The sequence below is a fragment of the Balaenoptera borealis genome (genome assembly GCF_965194805.1).
Source record: "Balaenoptera borealis genome assembly, chromosome: 4".
In the NCBI taxonomy this organism is placed as follows: domain Eukaryota; kingdom Metazoa; phylum Chordata; class Mammalia; order Artiodactyla; family Balaenopteridae; genus Balaenoptera; species Balaenoptera borealis.
In genome coordinates, this window is record NC_138861.1 from 75,219,618 (window position 1) to 75,244,030 (window position 24,413).

Sequence of the window (24,413 nt, forward strand, 5' to 3'; positions counted from 1 at the left end):
TTTATTAGACTTTACTAGACTTAGCTATTGCCAACTACTGCCTGCCTGAGTTTCCATCTGTTGCTGACTCTCCCATTCTCCTGACATTCAACCATCCTCCCCTCCCTAATGCTCTCCATGATGACTTTTCTAGATACCTCTGTCACAAGCTAGCAGGTCTCACTAATCTGTAGGTCCATGATTTAATTGAACCTTCATTCTTATAGGTTGCAAACAGAAAGCACAGTCCAGTTGCCAATTTGCAAGAGATAAATAGGTGAGAGGAGTCAGCATGGTACCAAGAATCAAACTTTCAGTCTTGAACAGAGTAAGTAGGAATGCATTAGATGCTGCACTATACCTGGTGGTATATACTGATGTATAAGCTCATGTTAGATGAATGTGAACTACATACAGATTGGAATGTTTCTAACTAAATTGTTAAGCCTCCACTGTAGAGATCTGGGTTCTTGCTTCTTTGGAATATTTGGACAAAAGGGAACCTTGGGAATCAGCTTCTTCCCATTTAGTCATTTGTGGAATTCCACACCCCACCCCTGCCCCACTTAGCTCCTAGATAAATAAAGTGTCTATTTTCCCTCATTGCCTCGTCCATCTTCTCTTATCATCCAAGTCACACAATAGCACCACCATTTGTCTGCAAGTCTTTTCTTAAGCATTTCTTCAAAATAACAACTCATATACAGTGAGTAAAAGGAAAAGCCCTATATAGGGAGGAAATAGTTGCCACACAGTTAACCAACAAAAGCTCCAGATGCATAAAGCATTTCTATAATGGGTCAGAAAAAAGCTGACAACCCAAAGGGGAAGAATGGGCAAAAGAGATAAATGGACATTTCACTGAAGAGAAAACAATAATGGCCAATACATTTGTGAAAAGATACTCATCCTCATTAGTAGTGGGAATTGCAAATTAAATCCACAATGAGATACCACACCCACCAGGGTGTCAAAGGTTTTTGCAAGGATGTGCAGCAATGGAAATTTCATGCACTGCTAGTGAAGTGTAAATTGGTACAACACATTGGAAAACAATCCAGAGTTTAACTAGATATCCCTATGACCTAATAACTCTATTCCTAGGTATATAACTCAGAAAACTCTTACATATGTGCACCAAGGGCCATGTACAGGCACATCCAGAGCAGCCTGATTCATGCAGGAAAAAACCTTGTAATACACAAGTCATTTCTTTTCCTGACCTGCTGGGGGTATAAAAGCATCGAGCCCACCATTTCCAGGTTTTTCTGTTCTCACTGACATCTCACCCCACACAAGTGGCTGAGACTAGTGATCTTTCACTGCGCCGCCAGGAGACACAAGGAAGGCAACGGGAAACCAGAGGCTTCTTCCCCCGCCAACATCCTTATTTCATTTACATTCTTTGCACTACTTTTTTACTACTTTGGGGATAAATCAAGGTACACACAATCTTGACTCAAATCTATTCTCATCCATCTTTGAACCTGGACCAGACTCTATAATCTGTCCTTGCTCACATGCTTCATGGGTACAAGGAACTTTAAAGTGGTAGGCATTATTTTTTCACTTTATCTATCAGGGTTATTCTCTTGCCTCTCTGTATTTCTGCCAGAGCACCATCCCAATGGGCCTTGTAATACAGCTATTTGAGTGTGGGTTTGGGGTCCTTTATTAAATTGTAATTTCCTTCAGGAAGATTACTAAATGTTGTATCCTTAAGGACATGTCTTGCCTATGGTGGGTTGCACAGTGCATGTCTGATACATTAAAATCCCTGATTTAGAGGAGACGCACCTTCAGAGAGTAGAATGGCCAGCGGCTCCCTCACATGCTGATACCTGTAGATTGTTTAATATCTCTAAGCATCATCAAATGAGAATCATAATACTTTTATATCCCAGAGGTGCTGTGCATTTTAAATGAAATAGCACAGGAAAGTGCCTGACATAAAGATGTCTCTTAAGAAATGTTAATGTACTTCCTTTTCTACCCTTTCCTCAGCGTTCCTTTCAAAAGGAGGTCAAATAAGATCCGTCTTCCAACTTTCTGGAGAAAGAAATTAAAACTATCAGCTGGTGCTCTGGAGGAGGCTGCTTCGTGGATGTTTCCACTTAGGAAGGAAAGTATAGAGAGGGATAGCAGAAGTCAGGTCACTCTGGAAATCAGAATGCAATAGCTAGGGAGTGACAGCAGGAGAAATGCATAGAAAAGGGAGTTACCTTAGGACTGGAATTCCACAGGACAGCCAGAGACCTTCTAGAACTGTTAGAAATGTAGTGTGGTCAAGCCTCTCAGCAGCCCTTTCTTCTTAACCGTCTTTAACAGACAACCGCTTTTCCCTAAAAGGTCTCAGACCAGGTAGGAATTTGGGGAACACCACCATCATGAACCTGTGTCGCTCTAATATGCCCCGGGCGTTGGGCCAGGAGCTGAGGATGAGCAAGGGAACAGAACAGAGGTGCTTTGCAGCGAGGTGGTTACTGGAGCGCTGGGACAGGAAGGAGGGGCAGAGAAGGCTTCCCGGGGAGGGTGCATAAGGGGCGTCCCAGGCAGAGCGTCGCCACCGTCCGGTGTAAAAACCGGCATCCCAGCCTCTTCGGGCCGCCTGCCTTGCCATTTCCCTCCAGCTCCCATTCATTGCTTCCAAAGAAGGGAAGGGACTTGCCTCGTTTTAATTCCATTCTCCTCTATCCCAGAGACCCTAGGGCGGGGGCGACGAAAATGAGTGGTACTCTGAGTCAGAAACTTGTGAAGGGGGCGCGGGAGCCGGCAGCGGGTTGGGAGTGACGCGAGGGAGGCCGGGGGCGGGGAGGTGACGCGCGCGGGGACCCCGCCGCCTCAGCCCACGTGTCCGCGAGATTTAAAAGTTGGCAGAGCGCGGGTGGGTCAGTCTGGCGGCCGAACTGGGCGAACAGCGCGCCCGGGACGCAGAGGCTCAGCCAGAGCATCGCTTGGAGCGCGGGCTGGTACAGTGCAGGGTCCCGGGATGCTGCGAGCCGCGAGCCGCCGCCCCGGGCCGCCCCCCGGTCAGGTGGCCGCTGCGTCCCCGCTCCTGCTGCTACTACTGCTGTCTTGTTGCGCGGACACCTGCGGAGGTAAGCCGACCCCGCGCCTGCCAGGGCACCCGCGCCACCACCTGGTCCCGCGCCGCTCCTCCCCGCTGTGATCGCCGCGCTCTCTTCCCTCCCTTTCTTGCCTCTTCTCTTGGCTTCTGGGATTTGCCACCCCCTCGTGCCGCAGGGGTCCCCAGGTTCTCGCTCTTAATCACAGGAGCGGGTCGGCGCCCGAGGGCAGCCAGCGGCGCAGGTGCCAGTGGCCGGGCTCGAGCGCGGACCTGGGCCTGGCCTAAATCCCCAGACCGGGCAGCCTGAGGTCGGTGGAAACTTGTAGGGCTCCCTCGGGTAATGGGAGTTAAAACAGTGAAAATGAATGCTTTTCCTTTGACTGCAATCGCTGGAGGGATTGACGGTGAAGCAAAACTAGAGTAGGTTTGATAGGAAGCCTCTGCTGCTGATGCGAGGTCAACTTGCAAAGTGCTCAACTTCCTTGGTGAGTGATCTGTTCAGATAATCCCCAGCAATAACATGCCCCGTTCTGGCCGTATCGAAGGGGAAAGAGTCAGCTCTGTGCCTCGTAGGTTTTCAGGGACCAGATCAGGAAAAGGAACAGAGGCCTTCTTACAATGCGGAGTTGGAGAAGCAAATGTGCAAGCCGGGCTTTCAGTCAGTGCTACAGCTAAAGCCAGTGAAGGCAGATGTGGTTTGATAACAGTAGGGACTTCCTGAGCTTTGCTTAGAGGAAAGGTGTGGGAAAAGCAAAAGCAAGGTCAGGAAGGGGTGTCTGAAGCTTGGGAGACAGTGTAGAGCAGATGCAACTTGTTCCAGTGGAGAGATCACTTCCCTGTTCCCTTAAGGTTACCTTTCCAGGTACCTTGAGGGGACCATCCCTCATCTCCCAGCTCTGAGCCAGGGCCCCTCCAGCGCCAGCCACTGACCTACTAAGATTATGAATTTTCTAGCTTCTCAGCAGGTCTTCTTAGTTTCCCTCTGCTCTCCTTCCTGTCAGTAGGATAAACGAGGGCTGACTTTCATCATTGCTCAGAATGTTAGGGACTTGAAACCATAACTGTGGGGACCTTTCTTAGCATGTAGCCCAGCCCTCAGTTAGAGGTGGGGGAACTGAAACTATTATTCTTTTCCTAATTTTTTTTTTTTTTTTTTTTTTGCTGTCCTTTCATTGTTTTCCCCCTTTCCTTAAGGAATTGGAGATGTAGGGAGGTGGGGACACCCGTGCTTGAAAAGTAAGGTAATTTGGCTATGAAATCTAAGCAGTCAGAAGCTAGGAGACCTCAACCTTCTCCATCACTTATTCAGCAGTGCTACAGCATGACTTATGCAAAATAATATTAATCTTTTTCAATTTTAAATTTGTTATTGGTAAAATTAGTTTGGTAATTTTTATCTACCTTATTAAGGAAGAAGATAATCATAGTTTAATTTTTTTCCTCTGTAAAGCAAATGTACTTTCCATGCATGTTACGTACTATATGCTTGCAGTGATTTTTGCATCAGTGGTAGGTAACTTCTTTTTGGGGGGGGAGGCAGGGAAATTTTCAGGCTTCTGGTGATTGAGCAGAAACTATAGAAAACAGCAGCTCATTTCTAAAAAAGGCAAGTCTTGGGTTTTATTTTCAAAAGAGCATATCATGTGGTTGACCAGTCATCTCATAAATATCCCCAATATTTCTCAAGCAAAGGGATGAGATACCTCTTTCCCTACTACCCTTTTCTGTCTTCTTTCCCCTTCAGATCTGCTCTTGATACCAAAAAATTAATTTTATCTCTCTAAAAATGTGATGGGGAGGGAAGAGGGTGAATTTATCCTAGTATGATCTGCCCTAGTCCTGAGCCCCTAAAGATAGCACTGGAGGGGAAGCATGACATACATAAGCAAAACTGGGAGATAATCTACCAAGATTAATCATTACGCAATATGCAAGTGGATGTATTGAAAAACAACAAAGCAAATGCCACAATGCCAGAGGAAAAAAAAGTCTTGTCAATAAGTGCAACATCCTTGGCAAAAATGAGTTAGCAGAGCATAAAATAGCAATGGGAAGATAAAGGACCAGCCACAGATTCGGTGGCTGGAAATGGTTTACTATTCAGAGAACATTAAAATAAAGGACATTTCCTGAAAGAGGGGCACATCTGTATATCTGCAACAAACTGTCACTTGATGTGGCCTCTGACAATAAGTGATCAAGCGCCCAAGACTAAATTAAGAAGTGTCTTTTCCTACTCAGACCCCTATTCATGGAATAATTCTTAAAATTCAGTCAGCAGTAACAGTTTCTGACTTCCAAACACTACACTAGTTAAGTACTAGCAATGAGAAAACAAAATTGATACCACTTTTAAAATAATCAAGTCTGTTTTTCTTTCTCTTACACATGGTATATTTACAGATCACAAGTTGTCTATCCATATTATTTGCATTAGTTAGATTGTACAGTATAAGACTAAAGATTTCACTTAACTAGATAGTGTGAAGTATAAATATCTTGCAACTGATTGATCAAAAACAGTGCAGTTTTTAGGCTGTAGATGACAGTGGCACTGTCCCTGACAATACTTGGGAAAGTATCTAGTATGGCTATTTGATTAGTATAAAGCCCACATCTGGGGTATCTTGCGAGGAAAATCACATCAACGTTAGTTAACAAATAGACAAAGGGGGAAAATTTTTCCCTTATGTTTGGAATTCAGTCATAGGATATTAATGGTTTTCTATAAATTATAGATAAACATTTTGAAATTTTGGCTTCTCTAACCTTTTTACCCTGAGACTGTGTTTTGTGTAAGAGCCACAAAGTACCCCTTTTTGATTATATAAGTGCTTGGGACTAGGTTAGACATAATGGCAATTTTGGTGTGGCCCATGCAAGCTTGGGGACATGGAAGGAGGCAAACTCTCCATGCTCTTGGTAAGGCAGTGGGGAGGGGGAGCTTCCACTTTTACTGGAGGATGGGGGTTCGTCAGGAGAAGAAATAATATGAAACTGTATTCTTTAAACAGGAATGCCCTGTCAAACAGAGATTAACCATGGTATCTTGAGTGGAGAAATCAGAAGTACAGGCAGGTGAAGACTGAATCCAACAAGTGGAATTCCTTGTGTATTTCCCTGCATCATACTTGACTCTGGTTCTCATCAATCAAATACTGCTCTCTCCCTCCATTCCTCTTTCTTTTACCTTCCTATTTTTCAAAGCTGTGCACTCTTAGTAAAAACGGATGAGTAATGCATCCAAGCTGTAAGGAATGGGCCTATGGATTTTAGATTTTTTTCATGACAACATTCGTATCCCCCTTTTGGAAATATTCAGACTTGTTAGAAAGGTTACACCTAAAATGTGTATTTGAGCTCCCTAGTTCTGTCAAATAAGAGGCATCCTCTGTTTCTTTCTACAATGCGGAGCTCACTCCCCCTGGCTATTCACTGTTATTCATGCACCAGCAGCATCGGTATCAGGTATCACCGGGAAGCTTGCTAGAAATGCAGACTCTTGGGCCTGTCCCCCAGTGACTGAATCAGAAGCTCATTTAAGTAAGATCACCAGGTGTTTTGCATGAAAATTTGAGAAGCACAGCTTTATCCCTTCCTGAAAACAGAATCAGCTCAGAGTAATACCCACCAGACAACAGTGACTTTGGGATATACATTTGTGCTAGGGTGGGAAATATTTAATTGAGAAGTGTGTAAGTTCATTTGTCCACCTTGAATAGCTGTCCCATGAAAGGGGATTCAAACAAATCAACTCTCTACTATGGACTACATGAGCTCTGTAAGTTACTTCTATTGCTGGGTACAGATAATGTAGCTAAATACTATTACTATTATTAGAACATAGATTAAATACTAGCACAAATTTTTGTGCACTCAAGGCAAGACTTATCTGAAAAGTGGTAGAATTAGAAAAAAAAAATCTGTCAGGATTTGGAGTCTGGTTTGAAATCTGCTTCTGCTATGTATATATTTTGGTAATCTGAGACAAATTACTTAATCTTTCCATCCTTCAATTTCCTCATCTTAAAATGGGAGTAAGTAGAATAGCTAGCTTAAAAGGTTGCTATGAAGGTTAAAGGACATGATACATTTTCTTTTCTTTTCTTTTATTATTATTATTTTTTTTACTTCTACAGACAAGTTTATTGACCTAGATTGAACATTTTAGAAAAACATTTTCTAAATGTTTACTGTAATGTATAGTTAATTTTCCCAATGGTAGTTAACCCTGGATTTTACAACTAAGCCTATGATTTTGTTACCAAATGTAATGAAAAGCTTTTAAAACCCTTTAACAATCAACGGTATAAGTTTCACATTCTCCTGAATATGTAAATTTGCTATAATTCACTTCTACTGATAAAGTTTGTATTGTTTCTAAGAGACCTTAACTTTTTATTTTCTGGAACATATTATCATTAGTCACAAATAATCTTATTTTTTTCTGGTGATAAGAATGAATAGCAGGAGCAGCATTTGTGAAACCAAATCTAATATGAAACTGACTCTTTCTTGTGAGTAAATTTGAATTTTGAAACAGTAAAACAATAAGGTTTAATATAAAGCAAAATAAATTTTTTATGTTTATGATCTGCCAATTTCCCAGAAAAAATTTTGTGGTGACTTTAGTTATATACCAGATACATTAAAATCACCAATGGACAACACATCTTTTATTCAGGTGCCATCTGAAAGTTGTAAAAATTTGTTGACTTAATATCACTGAACTGTCCACTTTAAAATGGTTAAAATGATAAATTTTCTGTTTTGTGTATTTTACCACAATTTTAAAAAAATGTGTTGTTTGACGATTTTTAGGTTTTATAAAGGTATTGTATTAGCATAACAATGAAAAATTTAAGACTGCCTCTAATCTCACTACCCTATCAAGCAATATTTACATTTTTATTTTCTCTTCCTATTGTCTAAAAACATAATTCCACATAGCTTCAATATAATTTTCCATTCTTATCTTTTCATACTAAATTTAAATTTTATGATTCATAGTTATACTTTTTAACATTGTATTCACAAGGTTTCATTGAGTTGGTCATTTTTTTTTTCAAGGTAACAGTAGTGTTTTATTTTTTTTAAATTGCACACATGTCTATAAACCTAATAAATAGGTTTTCTCTATTTTTTTTTTATACAGCAGGTTCTTATTAGTCATCAGTTTTATGCACATCAGTGTATACATGTCAATCCCAATCGCCCAATTCATCCCACCATCACCACACCCCCAGCCGCTTTCCCACCTTGGTGTCCATACGTTTGTTCTCTACATCAGTGTCTCTATTTCTGCCCTGCAAACCAGTCCATCTGTACCATTTTCTAGGTTCCACATATATGCGTTAATATACGATATTTGTTTTTCTCTTTCTGACTTACTTCCCTCTGACAGTCTCTAGATCCATCCACGTCTCAACTCAACAAATGACCCAATTTCGTTCCTTTTTATGGCTGAGTAATATTCCATTGTATATATGTACCACAACTTCTTTATCCATTCATCTGTCAATGGGCATTTAGGTTGCTTCCATGACCTGGCTATTGTAAATAGTGCTGCAATGAACATTGGGGTGCATGTGTCTTTTTGAATTGTGGTTTTCTCTGGGTATATGCCCAGGAGTGGGATTGCTGGGTCATATGGTAGTTCTATTTTTAGTTTTTTAAGGAACCTCCATACTGTTCTCCATAGTGGCTGTATCAGTTTACATTCCCACCAACAGTGCAAGAGGATTCCCTTTTCTCCACACCCTCTCCAGCATTTGTTGTTTGTAGATTTTCTGATGAAGCCCATTCTAACTGGTGTGAGGTGATAACCTCATTGTAGTTTTGATTTGCATTTCTCTAATAATTAGTGATGCTGAACAGCTTTTCATGTGCTTCTTGGCCATCTGTATGTCTTCTTTGGAGAAATGTCTATTTAGGTCTTCTGCCCATTTTTGGATTGGGTTGTTTGTTTTTTTTAATATTGAGCTGCATGAGCTGTTTATATATTTTGGAGATTAATCCTTTGTCCGCTGATTCCTTTGCAAATATTTTGTCCCATTCTGAGGGTTGTCTTTTCATCTTGTTTATGGTTTCCTTTGCTGTGCAAAAGCTTTGAAGTTTCATTAGGTCCCATTTGTTTATTTTTGTTTTTATTTCCATTACTCTAGGAGGTGGATCACAAAAGATCCTGCTGTGATTTATGTCAAAGAGTGTTCTTCCTATGTTTTCCTCTAAGACTTTGATAGTGTCTGGCCTTACATTTAGGTCTCTAATCCATTTTGAGTTTATTTTTGTGTATTGTGTTAGGGAGTGTTCTAATTTCATTATTTTACATGTAGCTGTCCAGTTTTCCCAGCACCACTTATTGAAGAGACTGTCTTTTCTCCATTGTATATCCTTGCCTCATTTGTCATAGGTTAGTTGACCATAGGTGCATGGGTTTATCTCTGGGCTTTCTATCTTGTTCCGTTGATCTATGTTTCTGTTTTTGTGCCAGTACCATATTGTCTTGATTACTGTAGCTTTGTAGTATAGTCTGAAGTCAGGGAGTCTGATTCCTCCAGCTCTGTTTTTTTCCCTCAAGACCGCTTTGGCTATTCGGGGTCTTTTGTGTCTCCGTACAAATTTTAAGATTTTTTGTTCTAGTTCTGTAAAAAATGCCATTGGTAAATTGATAGGGATTGCGTTGAATCTGTAGATTGCTTTGGGTGGTATAGTCATTTTCACAATATTGATTCTTCCAATCCAAGAACATGGTGTATCTCTCCATCTGTTGGTATCGTCTTTAATTTCTTTCATCAGTGTCTTATAGTTTTCTGCATACAGGTCTTTTGTCTCCCTAGGTAGGTTTATTCCTAGGTATTTTATTCTTTTTGTTGCAGTGGCAAATGGGAGTGTTTCCTTAATTTCTCTTTCAGATTTTTCGTCATTAGTGTATAGGAATGCAAGAGATTTATGTGCATTAATTTTGTCTCCTGCTACTTTACCAAATTCATTGATTAGCTCTAGTAGTTTTCTGGTGGCATCTTTAGGATTCTCTATGTATAGTATCATAAAGGACATGATACATTTTAATGCTTAGCATAGAGCTTGGCATCAAGTAACTGCTCAATCAGTATTAGTAGGTGCTATCTTTATTTTTAAAAACTTCTCTATTTTTTTAATTATTTGATTTAGGTGTGGTTGAAATCTTAGACAAATTTATAGTCTTCTACTAAAGGATGTTTTCTTGATTTTAGTAAAGGTAAATGTATACATATAAAGAAAACCAGTAATTACATTTAATATTTATAATTTATATAGCATGAATTAGAAAATTAAACCTATGAAGAAAATATTATTTTGGAGGATGTAGGCTAGTTAAAATTTTATTTCAATAATAATTAAGGCCTTACCAAGTAATTCGTTTTTAAAAAATCTTGTTTGAGATACAGTTTATGTACAATGAAATTTATCTCTTTTAAGTATACAACTCAGTGATTTTTTTTTAACATCTTTATTGGAGTATAATTGCTTTATAATGTTGTGCTAGTTTCTGCTGTATAACAAAGCAAATCAGCTATAAGTATACATATATCCCCATATGCCTTCCCTCTTGCGTCTCCCTCCCACCCTCCCTATCCCACCCCTCTAGGTGGTCACAAAGCACCAAGCTGATCTCCCTGTGCTATGTGGCTGCTTCCCACTAGCTATCTGTTTTACATTTGGTAGTGTATATATGTCAATGCCACTCTGTCACTTTGTCCCAGTTTACCCTTCCCCTTCCCCGTGTCCTCAAGTCCATTCTCCACGTCTGCGTCTTTATTCTTGTCCTGCCCCTAGGTTCTCAAAACCATTTTTTTTTTTTAGATTCCATATATATGTGTTAGCATACGGTATTTGTTTTTCTCTTTCTGACTTACTTCACTCTGTATGACAGTCTCTAGGTCCATCCACCTCACTACAAATAACTCAGTTTCATTTCATTTTATGGCTAAGAAATATTCCATTGTATATATGTAGTACATCTTCTTCATCCATTCGTCTGTCTATGGACATTTAGGTTGCTGCCATGACCTGGCTATTGTAAATAGTGCTGCAATGAACATTGTGGTACATGTCTCTTTTTGAATTATGGTTTTCTCTGGGTATATGCCCAGGAGTGGGATTGCTGGGTCATATGGTAGTTCTATTTTTAGTTTTCTCAGGAACTTCCATACTGTTCTCCATAGTGGCTGTATCAATTTACATTCCCGCCAGCAGTGCAGGAGGGTTCTCTTTTCTCCACACCCTCTCCAGCATGTATTGTTTGTAGATTTTTTGATGAGGGCCATTCTGACTGGTGTGAGGTGATACCTCAATGTAGTTTTTATTTACATTTCTCTAATGATTAGTGATGTTGAGCATTCTTTCATGTGTTTGTTGGCAACCTGTATATCTTCTTTGGAGAAATGTCTATTTAGGTCTTCTGCCCATTTTTGGATTGGGTTGTTTGTTTTTTGATATTGAGCTGCATGAGCTGCTTGTATAGTTTGGAGATTAATCCTTTGTCAGTTGCTTCATTTGCAAATATTTTCTCCCATTCTGAGAGTTTTCTTTTCGTCTTGTTTATGGTTTCCATTGCTGTGCAAAAGCTTTTAAGTTTCCTTAGGTCCCATTTGTTTATTTTTGTTTTTATTTCCATTTCTCTAGGAGGTGGGTTAAAAAGTATCTTACTCTGATTTATGTCATAGAGTGTTCTGCCTATGTTTTCCCCTAAGACTTTGATAGTGTCTGGCCTTACATTTAGGTCTTTAATCCATTTTGAGTTTATTTCTGTGTACAGTGTTAGGGAGTGTTCTAATTTCATTCTGTTACATCTAGCTGTCCAGTTTTCCCAGCACCGCTTATTGAAGAGACTGTCTTTTCTCCATTGTATATTCTTGCCTCCTTTATCAAAGATAAGGTGACCATATGTGCATGGGTTTATCTCTGGGCTTTCTAGCCTATTCCATTAATCTATATTTCTGCTTTTGCGCCAGTATCATACTGTCTTGATTACTGTAGCTTTGTAGTATAGTCTGAAGTCAGGGAGCCTGATTCCTCCAGCTCCGTTTTTCTTTCTCAAGATTGCTTTAGCTCTTCGGGGTCTTTTGTGTTTCCATACAAATTGTGAAATTTTTTGTTCTAGTTCTGTGAAAAATGCCATTGGTAGTTTCATAGAGATTGCACTGAATCTGTAGATTGCTTTGGGTAGTATAGTCATTTTCACAATGTTGATTCTTCCAATACAAGAACATGGTATATCTCTCCATATGTTGGTATCGTCTTTAATTTCTTTCATCAGTGTCTTATAGTTTTCTGCATACAGGTCTTCTGTCTCCCTAGGTAGGTTTATTCCTAGGTATTTTATTCCTTTTGTTGCAGTGGTAAATGGGAGTGTTTCCTTAATTTCTCTTTCAGATTATTCATCATTAGTGTATAGGAATGCAAGAGATTTCTGTGCATTAATTTTGTCTCCTGCAACTTTACCAAATTCATTGATTAGCTCTATTAGTTTTCTGGTAGCATCTTTAGGATTCTCTATTTATAGTATCATCATCTGCAAACAGTGACAGCGTTACTTCTTCTTTTCTGATTTGGAGTCCTTTTATTTCTTTTTCTTCTCTGATTGCTGTGGCTAAAACTTCCAAACCTATGTTGAATAACAGTGGTGAGATTGGGCAACCTTGTCTTATTCCTGATCCTAGTGGAAATGGTTTTAGTTTTTCACCATTGAGAATGATGTTGGCTGTGGGTTTGTCATATATGGCCTTTATTATGTTGCAACTCAGTGATTTTTAAGTAGACTTAAGGAGTTGGGCAGTCATTTGCCTATTAATGTTTTCTTTAATGTATTGATTTGAAAGAGTTCTATATTATAAGGATATTTACCATCACATTTTATTAAATATGTTTCATACATTTCGGGAGTTTTCATTTGTCTTTTAATTTAAATTAATTTGTGATTTATGCTAAAATAAGTTAGGATGAAGGTGGTCAAAAGGTACAAACTTCCAGTTATAAGATGAATAAGTACTAGGGATGTAACATACAACATGATGACTGTAGTGAACACTGCTCTGTGGCATATTTGAAAGTTAAGACAGTATATTCTGAGAGTTCTCATCACAAGGAAAAAAAACATTTTTTTTTTTGGGTATCTATATGAGGTGATGGATATTAACTAAATTTATTGTGATAATCATTTCACAATATCTGTAAGTCAAATCATTATGCTGTATACCTTAAACTTATTCAGTGCTGTATGTCAATTACATCTTCGTAAAACTGGGAAGAAAAGAAACAGAAGAAAAAAATGATCCTCACTCATCATAGTTAATGTGCTACAACATCATACCATTTACATAAATTTTATCTGATACTTCATCATCCAAATTCTATTTCAGGATCACACTAGCAATACCCTGGAGGCATTGTCTTACTTGAAAAATGTTATTTCAGTTAGTTGAATATCATTCTTTACAAGATTTAAGTCAAACAAGGTCCAGCACTATATCCAAACCAAAATAGATGTGTCTGTAATAAATTTCTGCCCCTGCATTATTCATACATAGTGGCATAGATGATTCTTCAAGCGTTCTGAATTAAGTACAATGGATTTCTCACTTTTTTATGTTCTGCCGTATAAGCCTTTTTGTACTTTTACTTCTCCTTAACAAATAAAGTGTTGTTTCATCGCCACCAAAAAAAAAAAAAAAAAAAGTTGTGCAGCTATCACAACAATACAATTTTCCATCACCCCCCAAAGATCTGTTATGTCCATTTGCAGTCAATCCGCATTCCTACCCTCAGCCCCAAGCAACCACTAGTCTTTCTATCACTATAGGTTTGCCTTCTCTGGACATTCCATATGAATGGATTCATACAGTATTTGATCTTTTGCATCTCGCTTATTTGATTTAGCATGATATGTTTGAGATTCATCTCTGTTGAAGCATATATCAGTAGTTCATTCCTTTTTATTGACAACAGTTTTCCATTGTGTGGATGTACTACATTTTGTTTATCTGTTTACCAGGTGATGGACATCTGGATTGTTTCTGCTTTGAGCTTATTATGAATAATGCTGCTATGCACATTCATGTACAAGTTTTGTGTAGACATGTAAGAAATTCACTCTTGAGAGTAATGTCTTTGTAATGTTTTAAGGTTTATTTAATAATTATGTCTCTTTATACTAAGTCAGATATTGAAATATCTAGTTGAAATAGGAGGGTAGTGATGTACAGTGAAAAATGAGAAATATCATCCAAAAGTAAATCAAAACTTTATCATCCAAAACTTTATTTTTAGGTGCTCCAGTATTGCCTCAAGGATTACAGCTGGAACAAGGATTACAGTTGTGGAATGAGGTAAAGAATTATCCTTACACAAACTAGTGGAAACTTTACCCTTTTTAAAATTATCATGGTAAAGTGAAATAATGTAATTGAGCTTTGGGACAACTGTGATTTTACTGACATTCTGAATTCAAAATTATTCTCTTTATCAAGTGAAAGAAGGAAAGATGAAAAAGAAACCAAAAATACAGTAAGTGGTAAATTAAGGTGGCAGAAATATGTCCTAATAATAGAGTAATTATAATAAATATGAATGTGCTAAAATACACCCCTTAAAAGAGATTCTCAGGCTGGATTTTAAAAACAGATTTAGCAATATGATCTCTATAAGAGTCACACTTAAAGCAGAAAACGAAAAATGGCTAAGAATGGAAAGTGACATACCAAGCAAATATAAACTGCTAGAAAATTGGAGTAGCAGTCTTAATATCTGATAAAATAGAATTCAAATACACAAACCATTTTAATAGACAAAGCGGGATCTTATATGCTGATAAAAGAACAACAGAGCAAAAAGATACAGCCATCATTAATATATATTAACAGAACAATCTCAAAATTTATTTAACAGTTGATAGAAATTCAGGGAAAGATAGATAAATGAACATTTGTAGTTGGAGATTTTAATATTCCTCTCTCAAAACTGATAGTTAAAGCAAATAGCACACAAGTAGATATGTCAAAGACACAACAGTACAATTAATAAATTTGAATTTGAACTATTAGAAATATTTTTAAAAACCTGTACTAAACAGTATGAACATTCTTTTTGAGAATAATTGGGGCATTTTAAAAACAGACCATGTCTTAGAAGACAAAGAAAGTTTTCATGAGTTAGGATCCATTTTAAATGTTTTCCAATCATAATGCAATGAAGTTAGAAACTATTAACAAAAGTATAACTTAAATATCCCATCTGTTAGGAAAATATGTGGAATTTTGGTAAATAGCCCTAGACTGAAAAAGAATGACATAAAAATATTATGAGTCAAAATTTGTATGCTACAACTAAAACAGTAGCTAGAAAGAAATTTTAACTTCATATATATTTATCAGGAAAAAAGAAAATTTAAAAACAAATATGCTTAGCATTCAACTGAAAAATGTGGGGGAAAAGAACAACAGAGAAAATTCAAAGAAACAGGAATGAAGTAAATAATAAAAATAAGGGCAGAAATAAATATTAAAAAGAGAGAGGAGAGAACAAATCAACAATATTAACAAAATCATATGTTTGTTCTTTCAAAATGTTAATAAGCACTGGCAGTACTGATTTAAAAGGCAGAGGAGAAGATAAAGATAAAAAAAGACATACACTGAAAAAGGGTAGATCACCAAGAAAAAGAGAGATTTAAAAAATGTTTTATACGATATTTGCTTTTCTTCTTCTGACTTACTTCACTCTGTATGACACTTTATAGGTCCATCCGTGTCTCTACAAATGACCCAATTGCATTGCTTTTTATGGCTGAGTAATATTCCATTGTATACATGTACCACATCTTCTTTATCCATCCATACCAAGGGGGAAAGTGATGGTGTGGGAGGAATTGGGAGACTGGGATTGACACATATACATTATTGATACTATGTATAAAATAAACATCTGATGGGAACATACTGTAATAGCACAGGGAACTCTACCTAAAGCACTGTGGTAACCTAAATGGGAGGGAAGACCAAAAGAGAGGGGATATCTGTATGTTTATGGCTGATTCATTTTGTTGTGCAGTGGAGGCTAACACAACATTGTAAAGCAACCATACTCCAATAAAAATTAATAAGAAATAAAAACAGAAAAAAAATTTTAAATAAGTATTATGGACAATTGACTGGCGAAGTTTGCACAACTCAGTAAATAACACTAAAAACTAGTGAATTGTGTCATGTTGGTCTGGAGTCATCATACTGGTCTAGACAAAAATTATCAGCTAAGGGATGGACAGTGGTGGGTCATGACTTGTAATTTAAAAAGTCCGTGGCTGCAAAGGCCCTATGGAAAGACCCCTTGTTATTTGTAGCTCTGAACCAGAGAGTTCCTATATTCTGTGGTTCAGTTTGAAGGTCTGTATTCAAAACATGAACTTTAGGTCCAGTAACAAGGTAGTTAGAGTATAGATTTACTGCTTTACCTATCAATGACATCACCCTCTAAACTGATAAAGAAAAAAACAGATTGAGGAGACTCAGTGCCCCTCTAACCTGGTGGGACTCCCATCCTGCATTAGTCCCATAAACCCACAGATCTAGGGCACATCTCAGGGAGAGAAAAGAAGGGCGCTGGAAGCGGCACCTGTTCTATTACCTAAGGCATTCTCTGCTCTAACTAGTTGAGTTATAGCCTTCATCTGAGGTAAGCTAATTCTTGCTACCGTCAGGGTTAAATTCTGACATTTATCTTGACCCACAAGCCTAATTTCTGTGTGTACATATATATTCTCTAGAAGGCTATTATATCAAGCTGTTATTTTCTTTCTAGATAAACGGGATAATAGCTTAAAAAAAAAAAAACTAGTGAATTGTACACTCTAAATGGGCAAATTATACAGAATCTGAATTATATTTCAGTAAGCTGTTACCTCCACCAAAGTATTATGGACAGTTATATGGTAATAATTTTGAAAACTTAGATGAAATGAATAAATTCCTAGAAAAATATCTGATGCCAAAAAGGTGCTATAGTAATACAATAAGCACTGAAGAAACAGTTTCTTCTTTCCTTCTAATCATTGGCCAAAGGCCTCCAGTACTATGTTACACAATAAATGTAACTAAAGCTTCTCCATAGGGTATAAATTTGCTCTAGAATTTTGTTATATAACCTTTACCTAGTTAAGGAATGTCTATTCTTCTCCTATCTTCCTAAGAGTTTTGTTAATCGTAAATAAAATGTGAACTTAATCAAATATTTTATCTGCACCAATATTGAGATAAGCAATATGCCTTTTCTCCTTTAATCTATAATCATGATAATTTACATTAATAAATTTCTCGCTCTTAAACTATTAGAGCTAAGATGAGAATTTAGAAGAGTTTTGGATATAATACCAATATACAATAATCAATAACATTTCTTTTCACTAGGAAAAAGTAACATGAAAATATTACATCATTCACAATGGCAACAAAAACTATAAGTATCTAGGAATTAACCAAAAATACACAATAGCTTATGGAGAAAAAATTAAATTTTAATAAAGGAATTAGAAGATAATGTGAATATATGGAGAGACATTCTTTACTTTTGGATGGAACAATTAATTTAATGTAATAAAAATATCAATTCTCCCTAAATTAGTCAATGTAAACCCTATAAAATCAATGCAACCCAATCGGAATTCCACTTAACTTTTTTTTTGGAAAGTTTATAAATTTAACCTAAAATTGATGTGGAAAAATGAAGGTCTACAAATGGCTAAGGAAATTTTAAATATAAAGAGCTAAGAGCCAGAACTTGCCCTACCAGATATCAAGATATACTAAGAAACTGTACTAATAAAAAAGGTATGGTGAGGGCGTAAGAATAGATGAACGAACCAGTGGAACTGAGACTAGAGCTTGGAGAGTTTAGCAGACACTGTCAGTGCCTTGTCATATCCCTTTGTCATTCACCATTCTAGCACACTCCAAACTTACTGTTTCTAATTGCAAGCACATGTGACTCTGCCTGTTTGGCCTATGCTCAGGACAGACCAGAAGTGCCTGGGACCAAATGCCCCCACCACAGGAATAGCCATCAGTTGGTGACCCAAGAGAGTAGGTGAATGAATACCTTAGCTGCCTCTCCCCTCAGGTGGGATAACTCTGAGATGTATTCTGCATTGTGTCTCAGAGTACCCCAGGCAGATTGATCCCAGTTACAATGGTGGTAACCTGCTTGATAACATACCCTTGACTGGATTCCTTCCCTTCCCTGTTTTACTTCTCCACTCTTCTACCAGTGCTTTTTGGGTTATCTTCCAAATGATCTACTCATAGCCACATCCTTATCTCAAGGTCTCTTTCTGGGGGAACCCAGCCTAAGACAACCTAAGACAAATGCATGTGCACATAAACTTAACTTATAATAGAAGTAACACGAAAATTCAGAGGCAAAAGGACAGATTGTTCGGCAAATGAGGGTTGAGAAACTGGCTCACTGTATAGAGAAACATAAAATTAACACCCCATACAAAGGTAGGCTCCAGGTGGATTAAAGGTCTAAACATACAGGGTAAAATTATAGAGTTAATAGGAAATATCTTTTCTATTAGGAAACCATCTTTGTGAGCTAGGAGCAGGGAAAGTCTTCTTTCCACAAATTTTAATAAGTTTTTCCATAAAAAATTTCCATAAGTTTTTCCATAAAAAACTTCCACCATAAATTATAAGGCCAAAAACATCATGATTTGAATTACATTAAAAGTAAAGATTTCTTTCAACAAAGGACTCCCTTGAAAAAATGTAAGAGCCTTGGAAAGAAGATATTGACAATGCCTAAAACTGATAAGGAATTAGTTTCTAGAATATCTAAGAAATTCTAGCTAATTGGATAAAGACAGGACTCCAAAGTAAAAATAGTCAAAGAATAGAACAATTTACAAAGAGGAAACCTAAAGACCAACGAGCATCTAAAGAGATGCTCAAATCCATTAGTAACAATGACATGAAAATTAAGACAAAAATATTGTCACTTTCTATCCGTTAGACTGGCAAAAAATTGAAATCGAGAGAATGGCAAACGTTAGCAAGGATGTAGGGTGTAGGAATCCCCATGCATTGCTGATGAGAGTATCAACTGGTGTAGCCATCTGGAAAGCCGCCTAGATACCCCTGTGGTTTAGCATGCCCTCTCCTGAGTGTGTAGCCCAAACATATTCTCCTACAGAACCATATGTGGAGGACAGATACAAGGAGGTAATGCGAGGAGTGGAGGGAACCGGCCTCGCATCACTGGGGAGTAGGTAGGCAACATGTGGTGCATGCACATTATAAATACTCTCTGGCAGTTAGGAGCAACACGCTAGAGGTATCCAGGAGCAGGGAGAGATCTTAAAGTATAGTGTTAAGTTAAAAAAAGTAAGAAAATACCATATGTGCACAGCAAACAGCAGTACAGATTTTATAAGAACATAAACAGAGGATACACGTCAAATACATTAGAAGAGCTGCTTATGGGAGGATGGTATAGGAGTATGAAATGGAAATATAAAAGGATAAATAAAGTGAGTCCAGTGATGATAGCAAGCTATGAACTGAGGAGAATACCCTTTATACCTAAGCCACCCCCTAACAAAATACATAAGGGCAAAGAAAGACAGATGATAAGGGCCAAGTACTAAAGAGTCTTAAATAGCACAGAAATTTGTAAGACTATTTAAGGGCCTCTGCCTTGGTATATCATAATACATGCTTGAAAAATATAAGCAAGATGAAGAATAATTTAAAAACAGATATTAATGTAGAGTACAGAAACATTTAGTTTAGCTTGAAATTATATTTCTGAGGAAAATCTTTGAAAAAAACTTTTAGATGATAATGCTGGGGAAAAAACTCAAATGGAGCTGTAAAAGCATTATACATTCTTTTATAGAAAAAGATATTTTAAGAAGATGCTAAGAACATATAGTTAAGCTTTCTGCTGGAGGTTTTAAATATTACATAGCTATTCAGATGCTAGAAACACATACTTTTCAAACCGTATACAGAGACCTAACCATTTTCAAACGGGTTCATCGATGGACTCCACAGAGTTCTCAAAATCATTAGTGGCACTTAAAACCATTAGGGCCATAAGCTGAGTGAAGTGAACACATGCTTACCCAAAGGGAAAGGGGGAGGGCAGTGCAGCCATGCCTTTTAAAGAAAGGAGAACAAAGACTGAAAAGCTTTGCACTTATCTCCTAATTTGATTAATTGGTGTTTTTTCTTATTCTGGTGTTTTTATTCAAGCCATATTGATGCACTGATTAGTGAGCCCTGAAGTTCAAGGGTCCGCTGTCCTTGGACACGCCACCTCGTACAAATGAGCAGCCTGGGCTGGGGGTGGACAGCTTTCCCCTTGAGCATGTAAAGTCTTCAGATACCTAAACATCACAACAATTTCGAGAGGGACCACTTCCTCCTACCCTATTAGAGCAAATTAAATCGCATTTGGGGGTGATACATAAAGCATTAGTCACAATTTGAAGCTTAAAAGGGTACCTTTTTCGCTTTCCCTTCTCAATTGACTTCTCTTTTTATTTTTTTCCCCACAAACTCAATGCAATTTAATTAAAGAATATTTATTGAACACTTATTTGGGCACGTTAGATAGCCCCTGCCCTCAAGAAGTTTACCACTGTCTCTGTGTGTTTGTATCCATGATTCTGGGTTTGTATGGCATGGAAGAGGGAGCAGGTGCATGGACACAAGGGACAAATAGAATAAAACATTTCTCCCAGTATTTGTGATATATAGAGAGGATAAGTTCTGTGAACATGAAAAGGAGACATAAACGTATGCTTTTCTATCATACCGTATACCTTTGTTATTCTCTAAATTACAGAATTATATATATTAGTTCATGTTCAACTTGGAAACCAGAGGAGCTTAAGAAATTATGACTAAAGGGTATGATTATCCCCCTTCAGTTTAGTGTGAGAATGGCAATTAAATTAAATTCAACAAATTCTGAAACTAGACAGGGGCCCCTGAGATGTTATGCCATAAATAGGACTCAACCTAAATCATCCCAGACAGACAAGAATCAGTACCATTTTTTCCAGTCCTGTTTTAAAAGGCCACCAAAGAAATAAATGCCATAGATAACTCTAGACACCTAGCTTAGTGCTTAACGTCTCAGCACAGTTTTTAATGATTAGTATAAATCTCATACTACAGTTTAAGGTTTCTTTTAAGGATAAAAGCCGAGGACAGAGCACTGGAGCCTACCTGGCTCTTTGGTGGGGCTAATTGTGGACTCTGGGAGGGCTCACGCCAAGGAGTACTTCCCAGAACTTCTGCTGCCAGTGTCCTTTTCCCCACGGTGAGCCACAGCCACCCCCCGCCTCTGCAGGAGACCCTCCAACACTAGCAGATGGAAGATTCAGACAAAACCGATCAAACCTCACCTGTCTACTAGTGCAGCCCATCTCAGCATCTCTCGTTGCAAAACTCATCTCTTCGCCAAAAGATAGAATCACACACAGTGCCTGTGGCCCTCTAGAACTTCCAAATAATGAGGAAAGAATAGTCAGCATGCAAATTCAGACAGTCACAAAATTTGAAACCGTTACTAATGTTGTTGGATATTTAAAGGGCTCGACATCTCCAGACCGTTATATCATAGTTGGCAGCCATCGTCATACCGCATACAGTTATAATGGACAAGAATGGGCCAGCGGCACTGCCGTCATCACAGCTTTTATCCGGGCCTTGATGTTAAGAGTCAAGAGAGGGTGGAGACCAGACCACACTATTGTTTTCTGTTCATGGGGTGGAACAGCTTTTGGAAATATTGGCTCGTATGAATGGGGAGAGGATTTCAAGAAGGTTCTGCAGAGAAATGTTGTGGTTTATGTTAGTCTCCACAGTCCTGTAAGCGGTAACTCAAGTCTCTACTCTGTAGCTTCCCCATCTTCTTCAGCAACTGGTAGCTGAGAAAAATAATTTCAACTGTTCCAGAAGAGATCAGTGCCCAGAAACAAATATCAGTTCTGTACAGATGCAAGATGATGCTGATTACTTCATCAACCATCTTGGAGTTCCCACCGTGAGGTTTACTTATGAGGACATCAAAGCATTAGAGGGTCCAGGTTTTCTCTCTGAAGGCTTTTTCCCTAAATGTGCAACAAAAATTGAAGAAATGGATCCTTTTTTCAACCTTCACGAGACCATTACCAAGATCTGGTGTACCCCCAGCAGAGCTTTGTAATAACATTCAGCAGAAAGTGCTTCACAAATGAGTGTGCAGAACAGTGGAAACAAGGTCTTTGGCAAGGCCTCCTAAGCATGTCATCAAAACTCCACAGAGGGACTTCCCTGGTGGCTCAGTGGTTAAGAATCCACCTGCCGATGAGGGGCCACGGGTTCAATCCCTGGTCCGGGAAGATCCCACATGCCGCGGAGCAACTAAGCCCATGCGCCACAACTACGGAGCCTGCATTCTAGAGCCCACGAGCCACAACTACTGAAACCCATATGCCTAGAGCCCGTGCTCCACAACAAGAGAAGCCACCGCAATGAGAAGCCCACACACCGCAAGGAAGAGTAGCCCCCACTCACCGCAACTAGAGAAAGCCAGCACGCAGCAACAAAGACCCAACGCAGCCAAAAATAAATAAATAAAATAAATTAATTAAAAAAAAAAAAACTCCACAGAAAGGAGCCCTCAAGATAAATTAGGAGTGTGGGATTAACATATACACACTTCTATATATAAAATAGATAATCAACAAGAACCTATTATACAGCACAGGGAACTCTACTCAGTCTTCTGTAATCACCTATATGGTAAAAGAACCTGAAAAAGAATGGATATATGTATATGTATAACTGAACCACTTTGCTGTACACCTGAAACTAACATAATGTTGTAAATCAACTGTATCCCAATATAAAATAAAAATTAAATTAGTTGGCAAAAAAAAAAAAAAAGCTGAGGACAGCTAGTTGCCAAGCATAGTTCAGTAAACCTTCACTGTAAAATAGAACTATTTTCTCAGGCTGGCTTCTTGGTAGAGAACTGGAAGATGGCCCATGTTGTGTAAGACTTTTTACTTACGCTCTTTGTCATTTAGCACACATGCTATTATCATGTTAATTTAGATGGTGTGATTAGATTTATATGGAGATATGATTAGATTTAAAGAACCACATAGCAGGGTGCTCCTTAATTTTGAGGCCATTCTTTAGTCACTACTCACGTTTCTCAGGCTGAATAATACCAGAAGTTTTTCCATTCAATGTTTGAAGCATCTTTATGCTCTGATGATCCCTACTGACTGTTAATGGGGATGTATATCCCTGTGCCTGGGGGTGAATCTTGGGGAAATCCCAATTCCAGGACTTCCTTAGATAGTTTAAAAGGCTCCTGCCTCCCAAATCCAGAGTCCTGAACAGTCATGGAACTTTAATTAATGTTGCATAGATAACTTGACTTCGTAAAATCTGCTTCCCGTTTTTCGCTATCTTCTCTCTGTTTCCAAGATGTAACTGGCATTTTTGTTTTCTACAGATAGATAATGCTTGTTTGTCTTTCCTGTCCATGGATCCTCTGCCTCAGGTAATTCCAAATGGAGGTGTTTCATAGTGATGTAAGCATTTGTGTCATGCTGAAATACTCCATCTCTCCCTTTGGACCCATCATTATTTTATGGACTTACTAAAATGTCAACATATTAGAAATTATTACATCATCTGCAGGTAATAATGAGTGCTATGAGTTTATGGTGTAAAGTGTTAGGGCTTTTATCTCTAAGAAAAATAGATTTGCAGATAATATACCCATATTTTTGAAATTAAAATGCTAATTTCAAAATCAAATTCTGTGTTAGATTAAAAATAATGAATCCATTGCTCTATTGGGGGACTACTATCCTGGCCTTCAATAGAGTTTGCAACCCATGGAGAGATGAACTTACAGAGTCAGACTTAGGAGATCAAAATATCATTGTAACTGAAAAGTCAATTTGTGAATGTGGCCTTAGATCTGCTGCTAAGTGTGTCTGCTAAAACTACCCCCAGAATTAAACTGAGGTTAGACTGTGACTCAAGCCTCCTGCCAGAATCAGGTTTTCTGCCACGGGGCAGCAATAAGGCAAGAACAACTGGCCAGAGAGCTGGCTCTCTAAGAGGAAAGGGCTCAACAGAGCGTGCCCAATTTCCTCCTCTCAGTCATCTGTCAGGTAACTCACTCCTCTTCCCGCAGGAAAGAGTTAAGAGGACTGGGGAGAGAGGAGTGTGGGTCTAGCTTCTGTACCTGGAAATGATACAGACCAGTGTGCTTGGCCTTCCCTAATCAATAGAAATTGACTAGAGGCCAGACAAGA

The 24,413-nt window shown here is 38.3% G+C and overlaps 2 protein-coding genes across 4 annotated transcripts in view; both read left to right on the top strand.

Moving 5' to 3' along the window:
• Positions 1–2,631, top strand: part of LOC309627933 (uncharacterized protein) — a 146,117-nt gene extending 143,486 nt beyond the window's left edge. Inside the window, exons 4-5 of the mRNA XM_082390329.1 lie at positions 207–307; positions 1,984–2,631. Of these exons, the coding sequence (XP_082246455.1) occupies positions 207–260 (54 nt within the window). The 3' untranslated portion in view covers positions 261–307; positions 1,984–2,631. The remainder of the gene's footprint in view (positions 1–206; positions 308–1,983) is intronic.
• A 181-nt stretch (positions 2,632–2,812) lies between these two features.
• The window catches only part of NMU (neuromedin U), a 40,145-nt gene continuing 18,544 nt past the window's right edge, over positions 2,813–24,413 (top strand). For all 3 annotated transcript variants that reach the window (XM_082390304.1, XM_082390306.1, XM_082390305.1), the window contains exons 1-3: positions 2,813–3,077; positions 14,357–14,415; positions 23,600–23,647. In XM_082390304.1, coding sequence (XP_082246430.1) covers positions 2,969–3,077; positions 14,357–14,415; positions 23,600–23,647 — 216 coding nt within the window. In that variant the 5' untranslated portion in view covers positions 2,813–2,968. The remainder of the gene's footprint in view (positions 3,078–14,356; positions 14,416–23,599; positions 23,648–24,413) is intronic.